Source organism: Microtus oregoni, unplaced genomic scaffold (genome assembly GCF_018167655.1).
Source record: "Microtus oregoni isolate MIOR12 unplaced genomic scaffold, Mior012 000020F_ref0000438, whole genome shotgun sequence".
Taxonomy (NCBI): Eukaryota; Metazoa; Chordata; class Mammalia; order Rodentia; family Cricetidae; genus Microtus; species Microtus oregoni.
Window position 1 is genome coordinate 18,447,531 of NW_024543079.1, and position 19,101 is coordinate 18,466,631.

Genomic DNA, 19,101 nt, shown 5'->3' on the forward strand with positions numbered 1-19,101 from the left:
TCAACTCTCCCTGATGGCTCAAGCTGGAGCCATCTGCCTGCCTGCTTCTCACTTCCTACCCAGGCCTGAGTTGGTGCTCCGCTTAGAACGTAGTTCATCCCCTGAACTCCGCAGTAAAGTCCCTTTGTCAGGTCTTATGAGGGAGGTAACCAGGATTAGGGAGGTAATCAGGGCAGAGGCATAAGGTTCAGATCATGGTGTTTAATAAGAGGGAGAGGCCAGAAGAAAAATTGATGTCTCATGCTGTTTGAAGCATTGGCTTAGAACTCCCTCGGTCGGCAGAAAAAAAATCATCAGATGCAGGCCTTTGAACTGTGATGTAAATAATTGTTTCCCTTTGTAAAGGTAGTCAGCCCCTGTTCTCACAGCTTCAGGGAATGGACTCCTACAGATGTGATAGGTGAAATTTCAGGCTCAACTGAATCTTGTTCCCCTAATCACACAAGGCTTTTCATAGTTTACTGGCTAGGTTCTGCATCCAGAGGGCTAAGAGAACCATGCAGAAGCTAAGGCTTCTTCTGAGCAGCCTTTTGAAGGTGGGGAGGGAACTTGTTTGCACTTGTTCCCTATCAGATGTGGTTCTCAGTGCACCCAGCTGGGGCTTTTGGTCGGATTAGAGGAGATGAAGCCTGTAAATCCCTTGACACTGTCCTTAGCACATTGCAACCCTAGTCACCTATTGCTGTTAATCATTAATGAAACCCTTGGTGGAAGCAGTGACCTTGAGTTTGTCCTTCAGGAATGCAGCTGAGTACTGTATTGGACCCCGTGTGTTCGAGTCCCATAGCCTGGGGTGAGTGGGAAGCAGGAGGCTGGAGGATGCGCCAGTGCCTGAATGGCTCTCAAGGAGCCACAGGCTGCATCCACCCCAAGCTGTGACAGTGAGCTGTGATGAAGGGAGTTCCAGGACAGGCTCCAAAGCTACAGAGAAACCCTGTCTCGAAAAACCAAAAAAAAAAAAAAAAAAAAAAAAAAAAAAAAAAAAGTGTTTCACAGTAGGGTCTTTGGAAAGTCACACTGTAAAGGGGATTCTTTCTGGCCTTGATCATTTGGCTCTGCTCTCTGTGGGGCTCCACAGTTATTTTTGCTCTGTGTATGTACACCCAGGATGCCAGGAAACTGCAAATTCAAAACCAGAGGTCGTGGTGTCTATGGTTGCTTTCACCTTACACATCTTAGTTCTGTTTTCTAAATCCCAGACCTTGAGTCTGACTTATTTCAAGGTGTGCCTTCTTACTCTAGCAAGAGTATGCACAGGAACTTTTTGGAGACAAGGTCTCATGTGTAGATCAAGCTGGCCTGGAATTCCTGGAGATCCACCTGCCTTTGTCTCTGAAGTACTGAGATAAAGGCATATCACCACCACGCCTGGCTTAAATAAACTATTTTTAAACTAACCATTGAATACCGAGACTTCTTGAGTGCTCTTTTTTCTTCTTCTATGCTGGGACTGGAACATAGGGTCTCAGGCAGGCTAGGCAGGTGTTCTGCCACTGAGTGCTACCCACAGCACTCTCGATGCTTTAGGAACACTGAACAAATAGAAGTCACGTTGCTGAGGTTCTTTCCTCGATGGCAGTGACTCAGACTTCATGCTGTTGCTGAGATGTTGCGATGGCAGACAAAGCTTGTCTAAGTTTTTTAAGGAACTCCAAGTGAAAATGTAGCTCCAATCTCATGGAGGTGGAGCTTCTGGAAGAATCCGAATTCTTCTCGCTTGTCAGAAGCAGGACTTGCTTTAAATAGCAGTTGCTTCTGGAAAGTTGGCAAACGCAACTTTCAGAACGAAAGTTCTCAAAATGTGCCAGGGAAGCTCGCTATTTAAAGAAAGCCATTGTGAATTCTCAGTGTGGCAATAACTCCAGTTTCTTTTCATGACGATTGAAGCTTTGTGTTCTGGGGCCACTTAAATTTGAGCTGGGCGTGAGGGGGGGGATATATTTAAACAACCAATCAGAGCCTTTGGATTAGGGGTGTGGCTTAGGAGTTTAGTGCTTCAGTAGCACTAAGAAACCCTGGATTCCATTCCTAGCCCTGTAGAGTCAGGGGTGGGAGTCTGAGAATTCCTACGTTATTGTGTGTCATCTTTCTAAAGGCGGTAACAGCACTCCTGCAATTTTTGAGTTGCTAATGGAAATTTTTAATAAATAAATAAAAGAAAGAAAAAAGAAGTGCCAGGAAACTAGAGGGTCAGTGTTAAGCAAATTATTTCAAAAGAGAACAAGAAATAAAATATAAACATCCAAATGAAAAAATAAAAATAAAATCTCTGAGTCATTAACAAGTATTAACGGCTTAGAGGTTGTGTTAGGATCTGGCCTGGGCCATGTGCTGCAGTGACTGAGACAGTCCATGGCTGAGTAGTAGGGTGCCTCTCCTACTTTCAAGGACTATATTCCATTCTTGATGGTGCAAACATGGAATGGTTGGTGTCCTGTTATATAGATGGAGACACAAAGGCCCAACCTCAGAAACAGTGGAAAATGCCCATTGTCATAGCACCTGAGCTGAAACAGATTACAAATCTATGGCTGGAAGGTGGAATTACAATGATGTGGTTTAACATTCTCAGTTGGACAACACTTTGTCTGTAAAATGTATCAAATGAGAGCTGGCTTTTTTTTTTGGTTTTTCGAGAGCCTGTCCTGGAACTCCCTTTGTAGACCAGGCTGGCCTCGAACTCACAGAGATCCGCCTGCCTCTGCCTCCCGAGTGCTGGGATTACAGGGGTGCGCCACCACCGCCCGGCGAGAGCTGGCTTTTATAGAGAAGGGCTGAGAAAAGCCCAACAGAGATCAGAAAACTGATTGGCTCTTTCAGCCACTTCCCTTGAAAGGCAGAACCAGGCAGATAGGATAATATAAAAATAATGAACAGCTCACCTAGGCTCTGTCGGCTTTCCTTTTGTGTATAAGCATATAGGTGGGGGAACTTCACAACCAGGCACACTGAAAGTTTGGCTCCAATTTTTGTGTCTCCCATCTGGAATTCTTCAACGGGCTAATAAGCGGTCATGTTTTAGCTTGGTGATGTGAACTTTAGCATGAACAACTCTATTTTGATTTCTAGTCTGGTTTATGCTGGAGTTTAGACCAAAATAGTGGTCTCCTGTAATTTTTATTTAATACAGTACGCAAGTAAATCTGTATTGGGATGACGTGCTCAAGATTTCCACAGGACTGGGGAGAACTGTGGCCTTCAACCAGTCCCCATGATGAAGGAATCTTATGGCCCTTGTGACCCAGATGGTGGGAGGAGGAATGGGCACTCCTGGGCAGAAGAAGGAAGTGTTACATGGTGTAGGCCACTGAGAAGAGGGAGGACAGGGGCTCACTGTGTGCTGGGGACGTGAAAGGCTCAAAGCAGGAGGTGGGGTTTGTGTTCTGCCTTGAGTTGTACTAGGTCCTGGCCAATCTTCCTGTCAATGCTTGAAGGTGAAATTTTCTTGTCTGACTGCCCAGTGCTTTGGATTGTTACTTATTTTAAACATAGAGATTTGGTAAATCCTTCATGTCTTCCTTCACTCCTCCAGCTCCCTTCCCCATGAGTTCCTTTTCCCTCCTCCCTCTTTCCCCATTTCTCTTCTCTCTCCTCCTTTGCTTCCTCCCTCCCCTTTACCTTCCTCTCTCCTATTTTTCCTCTCTGCTCCTTATCTTTTCTCTCTGCCCCTTCCCTCCCTTCTTTCTTCTCCCTTGTAACTGAGGAAGCAGAGGGAATTGTAACTATGTACTAAAAACCATCATAAACATGGCATTTTAGGGCTATGGTTCTGCCAGATCCATACTGTGGTGGCTCTAAGGAATAGGATTATTCTGTTGGTACATTCTTCGGGAATACTGTGACTTCCTCAGACCCAATCTTAAGACACACTTGGGGGCAACTAATTCTTAGGCTCTCTTAGAGTCAGGGGTTTCTGTATCACCTGGATTAAAATATAATCCAGGCTTGATATAAATGACAAGGACATTGTCCATAGTTAGTGAGTGGCTGGCCAGGGGCCAAACTTACGGATTTTTTTTTCAGGCAGCTCCAAGGCTACCAGGCAGTAAGGCATGGCCAGGTGTCACACAGGGCTAGCAAGGACCTTTGCTTACACCCCACCCCCAACCAGGAAGAGAAAGAAATGGAATCCCCACTGATTCTGGAAGCTACATATGTAGTGGGTGTACATGTAAACACACAGGCAGCTGCCCCTGTGTGGTCCTAAGACAGGCTAGAGCAAGACTGTTTGCTTAAAATGCACAGACTCTGCTAAAGCTGGTGTGCTTCACGGGGCCAAGGCCCCTACGTGGGACCAAGCTCTTTGGGGAGTCTGATGCCACTCAAGTGTGAGAAGCGTGGGGTGCATAAACTGGGACAGGCTAATGTTCCTGTGTTTCCTCTGGGGGAACATTGGATTTGGGGATCTATTCTGAGCTGCCTAGATTTGTGCCATCCATCAGCCCCAGGGATGGGTATAGGGGACCACCCAGCTATACCACCTGTGCCAGGCCTCCTTCATCCCCTTTCTCAACCCACCTTCCTTCTTGGTATAAAACAGGCGGGATAACTTGTTGGGCTTTGCAATGCTGAGTGAGGGTCTCAATTCAGAGTCAGTCACTCTCTGGGGAGGAAGGACGCGTAATACCCTGACTGTCCTGGGAGCAGGCAATGTTCTGTGGTGTCAGAGCCCCTACCTCTGGGCAGGTTCACTAGGACACCAGGACCTCTGTAAGGTTGCTTCCTGTTGATCTGACCACTCCACTCCTCAGGGTGACAAAAGTCAGGGTGGGTTAGAGCAGAGCTTCCCTGGAGAGAATATGGGCACACATCTCCTGTGGCTTCTCAACACAGCTAGGAGGGTGAAGAACTTCAATTTGTCGCTAGCTTCCTGGTGTCTAGAGCAGCCCAGACTTCCTGCTCTTAACCAGTCCTGTCCTGATTTTCTCTCAGGACTTTCTGTGGCGTTGATTCTCAGGTGACCCTTTCCAACTTGTCAAGACCAGCTCAGAGTCACCTCTATGGCCAGGCAGCTGAGGACGTGGCCCTGTACCAAATGGTAACCTCTTCGCTGGCTGCTTAGAAACCATAAAACCCTGAGTTTAGAATGAAAACTCTTGGTGTTTGGGCATTCATGTACACACAGATACACACACACACAGACAGACAGACAGACACGCACCACACACACATACACACACACATGCACGCACACATGTACACACACACCACACTGATAAGCTAGACTCAGCCTGGGGCACTGTCAGCACACACGCACGCACGCACGCAAACACGCACACACGCACGCACGCAACGCACCACACTGGTAAGCTAGACTCAGCCTGGAAGCACAGTCAGCTGCCCTCTGAAGCTAGCTTGCTAATTTCTTCCCCAACAGCTTTGCACCTGTTCTCATCTGCCCATTGTTTCACTGTTCTCCACAGTTCTAAGGTTCATCTGTCTGTGGAATCATACCTCTTCACATCCCCGCTTTGCCACAGGCTGGGCTCAGCTTGCTTCTATCTGTTGCCTAGAACAGTTCTTGACTGTCTGTTTGAGCCATTACAAGGAGACTGTGGAGGGCAGTGTGAAGGACCCTGGAACTAGTCTGAGTCAAATCCAGATGTGACTGTGTGACCTTGGACAGGCTGCTCAATCTGTACTTTTCACGCCGGTGATGAGAAATACTGGCAATGGGTCCCCGAGAGCACTGTCTACATCCAGGTGCTGACTGGTGCAGTTACTGTTGCTAGTTGCTCTTAGCTTCTGTGAGTGGGTTTGTCTAGTCTGGGTAACTTCAGACCCAGAGTTCTGTTGGAAAAAGTCCACCTCAGACGATTGGAGGCCACTAGTGGGAATGTGGCTGGGGAGAAGGGGCCACTGTTTGAACCAGCTTGGATTAGCTCACCTTTACAATCAAATAATCAGTGAATAGGACGTCAGCAGAACTGAGCCCACTAATCCTCAGGTTTACCGTAAACCAGCCCACTGACCTTGTGTTTTTTCCAGTAAGTCATGTGAACTGAGTTTGGGTAACAGAGGGGGAGGGGATCAGAACTTTCTTGCCAGGCATGTTTAGGTTAGTACCTACCACACAGAGTCTTGGGTGGTGATGCCACGTGCAGCCAATATGGTGACCGTTGGAATGACATGATGACCTTAGAGTCTGTGGGGAAGGTCACTTTGTAGAACAGATCTTGATTGTGTCCGTTTTTTGCTGTTGTGGCAATCACCCTATCTGAGGGAGGAGATCCCCGCTCTGCAGGAATAGCAAACCACAGCAGACCAAATCCCACTTCACCCTCTTCTAAAGCATCTGGAATAACATCTGTTAACTTTTCTTTGCGTAGTCAACTGCCTGGATCAGCACGTGCAGAAGTCCCCTGAGAACGTAGCTTTGATTTGGGAGAGAGATGAGCCTGGGACTGAAGTGAGGATCACTTACAGGTACTGTGTGTCATCTGGGACTCTAAGCACTCTAGGGGGGTCCTGGACCTTTCTATAATTTTGTTTTGGGGAAGGTATGTGACCCCTGCTGCAGCCGTTAACTCAGAGGGTTTCCAGTCTGGAAGGACCCTGACTTGGTGTTTGCTTGGTGTTATCTGATGTCTGAAGACTCCTGTAGCAATGTTAGGGACTGGGGAGGCATGGGCCCAATTCTGTTGCTGTGTCTGTCTCAGGATGTGAGATTGTCTAAGCATTGAAAGATGTTTCAGCTTTGGGGATGTTCTGTTATCCCAGGAAAAGGAGTTGTGGGCAAGGCAGGCTGTGGCAGGAATCAAAGCACACAGAGCATCTGCCCAACAGAATCCCTGGGCTGAAGATACCCAGAAGAGACTAGGCAAAGTCATCCTTGGGAGCCTGGGTGTGGGCGGAAGCCTCGGGGCACTCACTATCAGTATCTCTTGTCACAGAGGTGAAAAACACAGAGATTAAGTGGCTTGCCCAAGGTCAGTCACTTGGTAGCAGACGTGGATTTGACTCAGTTTAGCTCCTGGATCCCTCCCACCATCCTGCCCTCTTTTGTTATCTTGTAATGGTCTAAACTGGAAGCCAAGAACTACTCTGTCAGCAATGCCAGCTACTGACCTTTCTCTATGTACCTTATGATGGGGGTGGTGACTGGGATGATAATTAGTACAAGTTTTCAAAGGCAGATATTGCTCCTTGGTTTTGTAAGTGGAGCCTATTCACTATCTGGGCACCGAGTACCAAGAATGTGATGAAGTATCAAGGTTTTTGATGAGAGTAGGGATCATTCAGGAAGTATGACCACTGACTGATGGTGATTTAGATGGGCCTATGGGAAGCTGCTGCCACTCCTGGGTTGTCTTGCTCACAGGTGCCGTGGTACAACAGGGAGGAGATTGCCTTTTCACTGATGTCTCATTAGCTGAAGATGGTGTAACTCAACGAGAGCGTGCTTGCCTAGCAGATATGAGACCTCAGGTTCTATCCCTAGCACTGAAGAAAATATCCTTTTGGCTAAAGACACAGTTTAATTGTTTGGTGATGTGCCTCAAGCCCTGGGTTCTGTGTCTTTCCCTCATCAGGTCTTCTGAGTATGATTATTCTCCTCCAGGTAGCTTCAGACTTTCTAAATCCAGTCAGCCATCTAGCAAGAATTTGTTTCATGCCTTTAGTCAGTTACTGCTGGCTAGAGTAGCCTGCAATAACAACCAAAGCATGGCAGACTACCCGGGCTGCAGAGTGAGGTTGTTTAGGTTGAGATTCATCTGATGTGTGAGGAGAAGGCCATGTCCTGGGGGCTGGGGCAGGGAGGTGGGCTGGTAGAGGGGGGACACAGAAGGAGCGTTCATAGACATAGTTTCAGGCCAGGGTTCTGAGCATCGCAGTTACTTGTGGATGCTCAGGTGACCGAGGGGCAACCAGACACTCATTTTCCACTTGCTTCTGGAATTCTAGTTTTATTCCAGACCATATTCAATCCTGGTATAAGTGCTCAGGCTGCCTTTTGTAGAAAGCAAGGTGACTTAAAAAAATTGGCATTTTAATTATTTTTAAATTATGTATATATGTGTGTGGGTATATGCATGAGAATACAGGTCCCCAGAAGAGGACATTGGATCCCCTGCAGCCAGAAGCAGAGGTGGTTGGGGGCCACCTGATGTGATGTTAGGAGCTGAACGCTTCTGCAAGAACAGTGCCCACTCTTAAGCACTGAGCCAACTCTCCAGTCCCAAGGTGACAGTTTCAATCACGTGTAGCCCCTGGTGGTGTTACTGGCCCACTCATCCCTTATCCACTGATCCCACCAGTCCTCAGGCATATTGTAGCCTTCATAGCTACAGGGCTGTAGCAGACTTTGGTGCTCTCTCCCTTGCTGGGCTGAGTTCGGGGCCTGTGTTGTTTCTATCCTCTGGTACCTGGCTTCAGCCTCCTTGTGGCCCACTAACCAACAGCATTTTACTACCAGGAGCCTGGTATGAAAAGATTCCTGGGTGGCTCCTGTACAGGGGCTCATTGGGAACCCTGCTTGTGGGAACTGGCTAGGTCAGCTGCTGCTTCGTGAGGATTTTGGGTCCACTCCGTTTGCATATCCGCATACATCCTTCTAATAAAGGTCAGAGGCAGCCGCTTTGGTGCTGTCATGTGTGGCAGGCCAGAGGCACTAACTAGAGAGCTGGGGTCCTGCCCCGATGCCGGCTGAAGGACTAGTGTTTCCCTGCCTCTTCATCCCACGTATGCTTAGAGTGGTGGACAGGCAGGCCACGAAGAATGCCCTGTGACCAGATGCAGCGGTACTTGGCAATCTGTGAGCTGCTGAAATTTGTGGTTGAAAGTTAAAGGTAAACCACCTGGAATGCTCAGGATTGCAGCCAGCTCATTAAAGTCAAGAGAGACTTGAGGTTGACGGGAATGAAGCAGCTCCCAGCCAGCCAGACGCATTACTAGGTACGAGTGAAGTGTTTGCTAAGCTGCCCCTCTATAAACATGCAGAGTTTGTTCACAGTGCTTTGGTTGGTCTCTGACGGCTTAGGACTGGAAGGCTGTGTGTGTCGTTAGGACAAAGTGCTACACACACTGTAATTGCAGCAAGTGTGTGCAGGCCATCGGTTAGTGCTTTCCAGGGACGTTTTAGGCGCTTGACTTGCTTCTGGTTGTCATGCCAGTAGACAGACAGACACACGTGCTAACCATATTCCGTTGGAAATAATGTGATTTCCTTCCAGATGTTCCTGTGGCTTTGGCACTCAAGGTGCTTCAGGATAGTCACAAGCCCCGTAGACTCAAAGGTCAAGCTCCAGACTCTTAGACTTTTTGTGTGTGTGTTTTATTCTGCTAGGGATCAAATTCAGGACATTGGTTATGCCAGGCCAGGCAAGTGCCCTGTCACTGAGCTACACTCTACCCCTGGCCATTTAAAGATATGCCATGCCGCTAGGGATGGTGGTGCACACCGCAACCGCAACACATAGGAACCGGAAAACAGCAAGTGTGAGGCCAGGCTGTGTTACCCGGAAAGCCACTGTCTACACACACACACACACACACACACACACACACACACACACCACCCCAAAATAATACACAAAGAAAACACAAGGGTTGCAGATGCAGCTAAGTGGTGGAGCAGCGTGCCCTGAATTTAGTATCTGCTACTGCCAAGAAAACAGGAGAGAACCCAGAGGGGTTGTAGTTATTACAGGTAATGGTGATGGAAACATGTTTTTCTGGTTCCACGAATCTTCTAGGTGGCTTAGATGGCTGCCTACAAACAGAACCTGGGAGTCTCAGGTGATCTGTAGAGAGAATCTCCCTGACTGGCACCGGTGGTCTTTGCCATGTTTTTATCTTGGTCCTTTTTGGTTCAAAATATCCTCCTGGCCAATGATCTGACAAAGCTGTGTGGTCTCCCAGAGCACTACCTCTCTCTCTCTCTATAAACTGGAGTGAAAATGACTTTACAAGGTTGACCCACGGAAGCTGGCCCGAGCATATGCCTAGCACTGCAGAAATACCCATGGTAGCTAGCCATGGTTACGCGCAACAGCTGGCCAGTGAGTATCCTTCAAAACACCATGACAGGATTGCTTTAAAGACTATGATTTGATTAGATAAGAATAATCATGCCACTTTTTTTTATTATTTTCAACATTTTGTTATGGAAAAACTTCAGACAGTGCAGCCATCTACTTGTCATTCAGATCTTGCAGTTGTGTTGTGATGCGGAATCTCTATCCCTTGTCTTCTGTTATCCATCCTCTTTTCTGGCGCTTTTCAGAGTGAGTTGTGAACATCAGTACTGCATTAGCCACCCCCCCCCCCCCGCCATCACTACCACCAAATATATGACAAGAAACAAAGGAGGGGAGGAGGGGCTTAGTTTTGGCTCACAATTTGAGGGCATACAGTCTCGTGCTGGTGAAGGAATAGCGGTGGGCTGTTGTTTGGGGGCTGGAACTTGAGACAGTCACATTGTGTGGAAGTCAGGAGGCCGGAGAGAGAGTTCAGGAAGGAAGTGGGGCCAGACTATAACCCTTAGGACCTGCTCCCGAGTGACCCACTTCCCCCAGCAAGGTTCTGCCTTCTAATGTTTCTAAACAGCACCCGTTGCTGGGAAACAAGGGTCCAAATACACAAGTCTCTGAGGGGGATGCCATAGTCACTCGAGCCTGTCGGGTGCTCTCCTCCCAAGCTCTCCAACTTGCATGTGATTAACCAGAGGATAGCCAGGACACGCTTATTTTTCTCTTTTGATATGAAATTTACTGGCAATGAACCCATTTGCTGGATTTTGACTCAGGAAAACGCCAAGGAAAATGCTGTGTAACCCAAACCTCTATTTTAAATTACTCCTCAGGGATTATTAGTTCTTCTATCTAGCTCCCCAAATACTGTTGATCAGGTTTTTTTTTCTGACATAGTTTTTATTCCAACCCCGTAGATAAGAGGGAGATTCAGAGAGATATTGTTTGTTTATGGGCAAATGCCTGGTGTGGGTGGGGAGCCACAGTTAGGCCCTGCATCAGCAAGTTCAGTGCCATGAACCCACATCAAGTGCTAAGGGCCACGTCAGCAGATGTTTCTGAGGCTTGATGGATCCTGGGATGAAGCCCGTCAGAATGAGCCGTGTCAGCATCTGGTCTGGGATCAAGCTTGTCAAGGATGGACACCGATGTGTTGCCTTCTTCAGGTGCCCAGGGTCTCTCACCACTGGTTCTAATGAGTCCTCTCGACAAGTGTAATTCTGAGGAATCTGGTTTGGTGAACTAGCAGCTCCTTTACCCAGGTGGTGGGATTCAACACCGAATCACACCACCCTCCTGGGAACTCACAGGAGTCACCACCACAGTGTGCCTTGTGGGGAGGTGAACTCACACGTGCACACACTCCCACCCACCACCTTTTAGACCCACCCCCACAGCATAGCTCCAGAGCTGCTTTGTGCTTTGTGTGGGCTGTGTCACCATCCTGGGAGAGGACACACCCTGTGTGCCTTATTAGCCTTGGCCTATGGGACACACCTGTGCCCTTCAGGAATATGTATTCTGCACCCTGGCCTATAATAACCCACTTCACGTGGCCTTTTGTATGTGGCCATAAACTCAGAGCTGTGAGTAGTGAGGCAGATGGAGCCAGTTCCTTGGCACATTCTGCCACAGGGCACCTGAGACTGGAGTTCAGCTTGGATGTCCTGGGTCCACCTCCCAGCAAGTTGGCAGTGTGACCATAGGGAAACAACAGGCTGAGTTCCCCTTATGTTTGTGAATAGCGGTTGAAAGACGTCACCAGGCAGAGTGTGGATAATCTGGTCCTTCCTGAGGCAGGTGGCCAGATGGCATTTGAACAATGTCCCTTCTCACCCCCCTTGGGCGTTTCTCATGTGACAACCCTAAACACCTCAGGTGGGCATTGCAGAGACTCAGGGTGCATGTGGAGAAGCCATGGTTTTCATGGTGCTGATGTTTGTGGTCCTATATTGGGCCTTTGTAGCAGGTAGGACACACTCTGAGGAGGCAGCAGGGTCCAAACTTGCAATGGGGCCAATAGGATGCTGCTTGCCTGCCTCCAAGGCCTCAGTGAGCATCTAGGGGAGGGTGTCCTTCTGGCATGCTAGCCTGGGCATTGGGAATTACTGTAGAGGGTCGTAGGGAAGTGCGGAATGGTGTCTGGGCCATGGGGGTACCTCCCTTTATCCAGGTGGCAGGACTGACAGATAGCACATACTGGAGTCAGCATGGAGATGGGGGAACCTTCATCTTGGAGCCACCTTCCTAAGAACTTGTTATGTCTTGGACCAGAGTGTTTTCCAATGTGACCAGAAGAGACTGGTCTCTTTGGGTTGAAATGATAGGAAACAGGAAGTCATTCCTTGGACATCAATCGGGGAGGTTCTGGTAGGGCTTGGGTTGAAAGACAGAGGAAGACAAACAGTGAAGGGGTCTGTACAGGTAATCTGGTGCCAGGGTCTTCAGAGAGCCAGGTCCATGCTCTGCCTTTTCCCCAACTATGTGTGACCCAAGGCACATCAGTCCCCTGACTCTCGGTTTTCTCGGTAGCAAAGTGGGATCATGCTTCTGTCTGATGGAGCTGAGTGCTGAGTGTGCCACAAGTGATGGTTTAGTGTGTGTGTGTATGTATGTATATCTACACTATGTGTGCATGAGTCCATGGAAGTCACGAAGTCATTGGATCCCCCGGAACTGGAGTTACAATTAGTTGTGAGCTGCCATGTGGGTGCTGGGAATGGAACCTTGTTCCTCTGCAAGAGCAGTGTGTAATCCTGACCTCTGAGCCAACTCTTCAGTCTTGAATATACTGATTTCAAACTTTTCTTCCATACCTTGGTTTCTTACGTTGAAGCTGGAAGATGTTTTGAATCTTATATGTGACTACTGCTGTATTTTGTTTGTCGTTCTTTTGGACACGAAGGGTCTCAGAAGTTTATGTTTTAGATGGAAGGACCTTTGGACCACTAAGAAAGTTTATTTATGTCTTAGGAAAAACCTCTTTGAGGGAACCCTTTTGAGGTTTCTCTGGGGCAGGCCTGACCAAAGTTCAGTTTGGAGAGCACACAGAAGCAAAGAGCTCCCTTGCAGCTGGGTCTCCACACTGCAAGCTCCCTTCTGCTAAGTGGCAGAAGCGGCTTGCAGGAGATGGACAAGCTTCTGCTGGGGGAGAGAAGAGGGACTCAGTTCTCAAGGGGAGGGGCATGGCCTCTGCCCTTGCTTGAGAAGCCTGTGGTGGAGAGCTTCCTTGTTCCTGTTTTGTGTTTTTCTTCCTTTTTCTGCAGCCGCTATAGACGATAGACGATAGCTTACGAGTTAACCGACTGGCAGGTTTGCTGTGTGCAGCTGTGGTTTCCTGTGACTGCCAGCGGGGTCCCCTTTAGGCCAGCAGATGAGTGGATGAGACAGACTCTTGCTTGTCGAGAAGTGTGAAACTGTTCCTCCTGCGCTGCATTCTCTGTTCCACCTCCAGGGCCATTTTTTCATCCCCCTCGCTCTTGCCTTCCTCATACGTGGGGTACACAGCATGCCATGCCGTAGGGTGCAGCTTTGGGAAGGTGAGGGCAGTTCGTGAGAGTTCTGCCACCTGGCCCTCTGGCCTCCAGAAGTCTCTTATCATCTCTTTTGTGTCCAGTCTTGCTCTCCTCCGCTTGCTTGTAACCTATGATCTCTATGCCCCCACTGTGGGATGACCTCAGGTCACTATTCAAGGTTCCAGCCCGGACTCCCAGCGAGCTTCTGGGGCTGGTTGGAGTGTCAGGCAGCTGGAAAAGCCATTATTCGGTTTGTGCTCAGCTTGACCTCTGCAAGGCATAGAGAACTCTTCTGGTGTCCCTTGCCTTTCTCAGGGCAGCTCTGCAGCCTAGGGACGTACTGCCTGTGTTGCTTAGTGTTGGCTGTCAACGTGACAAGATCCAGAATTGCCTAGTAGATGTACCTCTGGGTTTGTCTGTAAGGAAGTTTGGAGATTAGGTTAATCAGAGTGGGAAGACCCACCCTAACTACAGCAGACCTGTTGCCCAGGCTGGGAACCCAGACTGGGTATAAAGAGAATAGGAGCTGAACACCACACTCCTCTCTGCTTTCTGGCTGCAGGCGCAGTGCCTCTCTAGCTTCCTCTCCTCCCGCCTTGTGCCTTCCCTGCTAGGACTGTAATCTCTTGACCTGTAAGGCAAAACCATCTCTTCCATCCCTGAGTTGCTTCTTGTCAGGTATTTAACCACAGCAATGAGAAAAACAGTTAGCATACTGGCCATACCCCTCGGTCAGCATCCTGTGTGCACATAGTGTCCTGCTCTCTGACTGTCTGGAGAAGAAGCAGGCACTGAGGGCAGTTGGTGTAAGCAGGGTTGATGGCACCAGAGGACTTGAGAGACATCGGAAAAGGACAGAGAGCTAGCTGGAGAAGGAATGGGATGTGGGAGAGGGCAAAGGTCACTCTACCAATGGAGTAATAGAGGGTTTTGTAAGTCAGGAAGAACAGAGCTCATAGTGTCTGGGCAGAAGTGGGCCTTGTCAGGTGGCTTTCTCTTAGAATAGGGGCCTGTCTTTGCCTGGCACTGCCTTGATTTGGTGAGGAGACAACATTTCGCATCTGCTAAGCCGGCTGAGCTTCCTGGAGAAGCCTGGAAAAGAGATCTGGGTCTTTAGTTTGTGTGAGGTTGTTGGAGCCTTCCCCACCGGTGCAAGTGGAGATGCTTTTGTGGAACTGCAAGGAAGCCTTGAGCCCACAGAAAGGGTACCAGATCTGATAAAGTTTCCAGCATTCAGGGGCTAGTGCCTCTCAGCAGGGATGAGCTGCTTGACAAAAGTAACAGGGCTTCCCAAGGGAACCGTGTGAGTGTGCTTTCTGCCCTTGAACTTATGTCCTCAATGCAGTGGGTCCAAACTCTCAGCATCTCCAGAACTTATTGGTATCTGAAAGCCGGGGTGAGGAGGCATGTGGAAAAGGAGTTAACATGGCTGGGATAAATACAGTTACTCTTCCCCACATTCCAGGCATTAAACAAAAAGTATGACATGACTGACAGTTTCTAGGGAAGGGAAAGAAAAACCAGCTTAAGTTAATTTTAAACACATTCTCAGGAAGGTCGGAGGGCACAGGCTGTTCCAAGGGGCTGCCCGCTGCCGCAAGGCAAGTTTGCTTGAGTTCCCACGCCATTCATGCCATGCTCAGCCTTCAACACCTCGTTTAGGGAGTCATGTCGGAGGTTTGAAATCAGCCAGAGAGGCAAGACTTAACGCTGTGAGCACTGGCACACGCTACAGGACTGTTTTCCCAAGGAAGCTGGTTTTTGAACGCTTGCCAACATGATGGGGTCACAGGAGCTGTCTCTCCTTCTCACAGTAAAATGCTTTACCAAGCTGCTCCCAGAAGAAGGAAAAAGCACCCCAGTCTGTGGCTCCTGGGGTGGCATCCTGGTGACCATGTCTGCTGGAATGTCATTCTCTAAGTGTCAAACTGCAGTGTTCCGCGGAGTTCACCGAAAAGCCTCGAAAGAGGGTGGCTCCCAGCTTGTGTCTAGTCTGGAACTTTCTGTGGGAACTCAGCTTCTCTGTTTTGCCACATGGACCGGTGCAGAGTGAGTGCTGGAAATCCACCAGGTGGCACAGGAGCCAGGCAAACCGGGAACAGGACCTGAGACATGTCCTGGGGCGATTTATTTATTTATTTATTTATTCGTTACCACAGGGAAAGTGAACGTTTTTCAGAAAGTTAATAGCTACATCCCTCTTCACGTCTCACCAGGAAGAGGACTCCCTGCATGGCTTTGGAGCAGGAAACATGTCTGTAGGCCAGGGTAAAGTGTTCTGCCAGGCCCAGCTGTTTTTGCTGGCTTCCATGCTGGGATTCTACCAGCTCGTTGGGCCTCCGGCCAGTGAGAGCCTTCAGAGTGCTCACTGCTTTGGCACTTGCCTGCTCTGGGTTGTGAGCTGCGCTTTGTGCCTGGGAGAGAGAGAACTTCCTCTCCAGAGGCAAGAGGTAGGCCAAAGGGAAACCAGGCGTTAATGAGAACAGAGTCCTTCTCAGGTCTGACTAGTTACTTTTATCCTGCAGGGGGATATTTTTGGCTGGCAGGCTGCTGACTTTGGTCAGGGCTGCTGTGGGATTTGACCTGGACATGGCTGGGGCAACACCGGGGGTAGAAGGCGCTGAGTATGGTGTTTTACATCCCCCCGCCCCAGCACCTCTTCTCCATTCTGTAGATACAAAGAAAGGCTTCTTTTAACATTCAAGTTAGTGGATTTTGATCTGTTCTTTTGCTACTTTCCCCGTTTTCAAAAAGGTTTGTTTTTAAATTATGTGCGTTGCGTGCATCTCTGTGTACGTATATGCCCCTAGGTGGAGGTGACCCAGGGGTCAAGAGACTTTGAATCCCATCTGGAGCTGGTGTCACAGGCTGTTGTGAGCTGTCTGGTGGAGACAGTGGTACCTGAACTTGGGTTCTCTGCAGTGTGAGCAGTGTGTTCTTTTAACTGCTGAGCCGTTTTTCCAGTCCCTTAATCCCCTTTTGAACAAGTCAGCCTCTGGTTCCCTCCCGTCCCCATCTCCTGTGCTGGGAATGGAACCCAGAGCCTCACAGATGCCGAGCACAGGCTGTTGCTGAGCTGTCCTCTCAGCTAGTCCTCTTCAAAACTAACAGGTATTTAAAGGCAAACTAACTCAAGGGGATGGTGAGCACATTAACATGGCCGATGGGGGAAATCACGACTTTGGGGGAAGCTTTATATTAGAAAGAAAAGAAGTTTTTGGGATACTGGGGTTCATGAGAAGAGCTGGTTAAGAGCTGGACTTTTGGAACTCATTCTTGGCTTTACATCTTGCCCTGGTTAATTTAATTGAATAGCCTTGAGGAAAATGTGGCTTAGCGTTCATGTGCCTCACTTCCCCATACATAGCAGAACTTTCTTGGTGGACTATCTTTGGACTGCCAGCCTACACATAATGCCCTGGAGACGTATTAATTATGACATCTTGGCTTTAGCTTCGGCTTTCCCCCAACTAGCTATTGTTAATTAGTAGCTTAATTAACCCATATTTTTTAAAATCTACTTTCTACCACGTGGCTCTTCTTAGCATGGTATATCCAACTTGCTCTGATGACAAAATCATGGACTTAGATCCTCCCTGCTCCCCCATTCTCTCTTTCTGCCCGGAAGTCCCGCCTATTCTCTCCTGCCTAGCAATTGGCCATCCAGATTTTTTTTTTTATAGCAATCACAGTGACACATCTTCACACAGTTTACAAATATCCCACAACACTCATAAGAAGAAACAGAGCTCATAGATTGGTAGTTGAAGTTTAGGTCTTGACTGTCCTGCCCCCACCACCACCCTGAGAGACTCGTATATTGACAGTGCTGTGTCTAGCCTGTGGCACTAGAAGGTGGTAGAGCCTTTAAGAAGTACAGTGTACTGGGAGGTCTTTGGGTCATTGTGGGTGTGCTCTTGCAGGAGATATTGGGACTTTAGTGTGCCCCCCACCCATCCCCACCCATCCTTTCCCCTCTCTCCCCGTCGCCCTGAGGTGAGAAGATTTTGCTGCATACTGTCACCATGAAGTACTGAGCCTCCACTACAGGTCCAAAGCAGTAGAAATAACCACGAGATAATAAATTAGTGTGAGGGGCTGGAGAGATGGCTCAGTGATTAAGAGCATTGCCTGCTCTTCCAAAGGTCCTGAGTTCAATTCCCGGCAACCACATGGTGGCTCACAACCATCTGTAAAGAGGTCTGGTGCCCTCTTCTGGCCTGCAGACATGCATACAGACAGAATATTGTATACTAAATAAATAAATAAAAATAAATTAGGGTGAAACCATGAGCCCCAAACAAAACTTGTCTTTTATTACGATGATTGTCTCAGGTGTTTTGTTTCAGCGACAGAAAGCTATTGCAAAAGCTCCTCCATCTGAAGGATTCGGAGCAATCTTGGGCTCACTACAGTTGTTAGCTACTGCTGCTACCACATAGGAGGGGAATGAGAATTTGTGGAAGGGCGCCAGCCACTTCAGCCTGAGGCGATGAGAGACAACGGGCCTGAAGGTGGCTGTGGCTAGCAGGTGTGGCTGGAGCAGGAGGGGTGGCACACGGCAGGTGGCTGGTGGTTGTACAGATGGTATAGGGTGGGCCGGCCTTCCTCTAGGTTTCCCTAAACCTCAGGCCCCGGTGAGTGCCTGACCCCCCAGAGGGCAGCAGCTGTGCTTGTGGGTGATCTTGTAGCCTTCTTAGACCGGCTGTTGTACTGGCCGCTGGTCACGTAGGAGGTGGACGACTCAAGCGAACTGTCATGGGTCACATTTGTTCAGAGCCAAGGATCAGACCCTGCAACTTACATAGGACACACTGGCATTTTATGTTCTTTTTCCCGGGAATAGACACATGAGGTGCCTGTCTCTGCTAAAGAATCAGAGAATTAAGGGTGTGTGTCAGTGTTAGAATGCTGCCTAGAAGGTGTAAGGCTCTGATTTCTCTCTCCAGAACAGTGTAAAAATATATCTTTAAAATAGTCTGTCTCAATAAGTAAAGTTTTATTCCACTGGGTATGTGTAGGTCAGTGATAGCGTGATTGCCTTTCATGTGTGAGGTCCTGGGTGCAGTACGCAGTGCAGAAAAGAAAAGGGCACTTAAGGAGCTGTGTTCATACTCCTTTCCTACCTCTTAGCTCATTTTCTGTAATGATTATAGTTGCCATCTGTAGGATACCCTTAAAGGTGCCTGGGACATCATAGCTAGGTCCTGTAGTTCCTTTAGTGGTGGGCTCTTTTATAAAGTCAATATATTCCTAGTGAGATCTTGCGCTCTCTCTCTCTCTCTCTCTCTCTCTCTCTCTCTCTCTCTATATATATATATATATATATATATATATATATATATGCTTCTCTTGGGTAGATATGTCTACTCAGGCAGATGGGCAGAACAACAGTACAACAGTTCCACGCCAGGCTAGCATGGTGAACCAGTAAGTCTATCAGAGTTATTTTCAGAAGCATGGGAGAGGGGTTGGTTACAGCCTCCCCCACACCCCCAAACAGTTGCATAGCTGAAAAGTACCCCCTCCAGTATGGATGGCTACTTTCCAATCTTTATACACTTTAGCACAAGCACCTGGAACAGAATTGTCCACAGCTGGGAAGGGGTGGTGGT

The 19,101-nt window shown here is 48.5% G+C and overlaps 1 protein-coding gene across 1 annotated transcript in view; it reads left to right on the forward strand.

Annotated features, from left to right (window-relative positions):
* The window catches only part of Acss1 (acyl-CoA synthetase short chain family member 1), a 47,153-nt gene that overhangs the window by 2,626 nt on the left and 25,426 nt on the right, over positions 1-19,101 (forward strand). Inside the window, exon 2 of the mRNA XM_041670667.1 lies at positions 6,330-6,426. Within this exon, the coding sequence (XP_041526601.1) occupies positions 6,330-6,426 (97 nt within the window). The remainder of the gene's footprint in view (positions 1-6,329; positions 6,427-19,101) is intronic.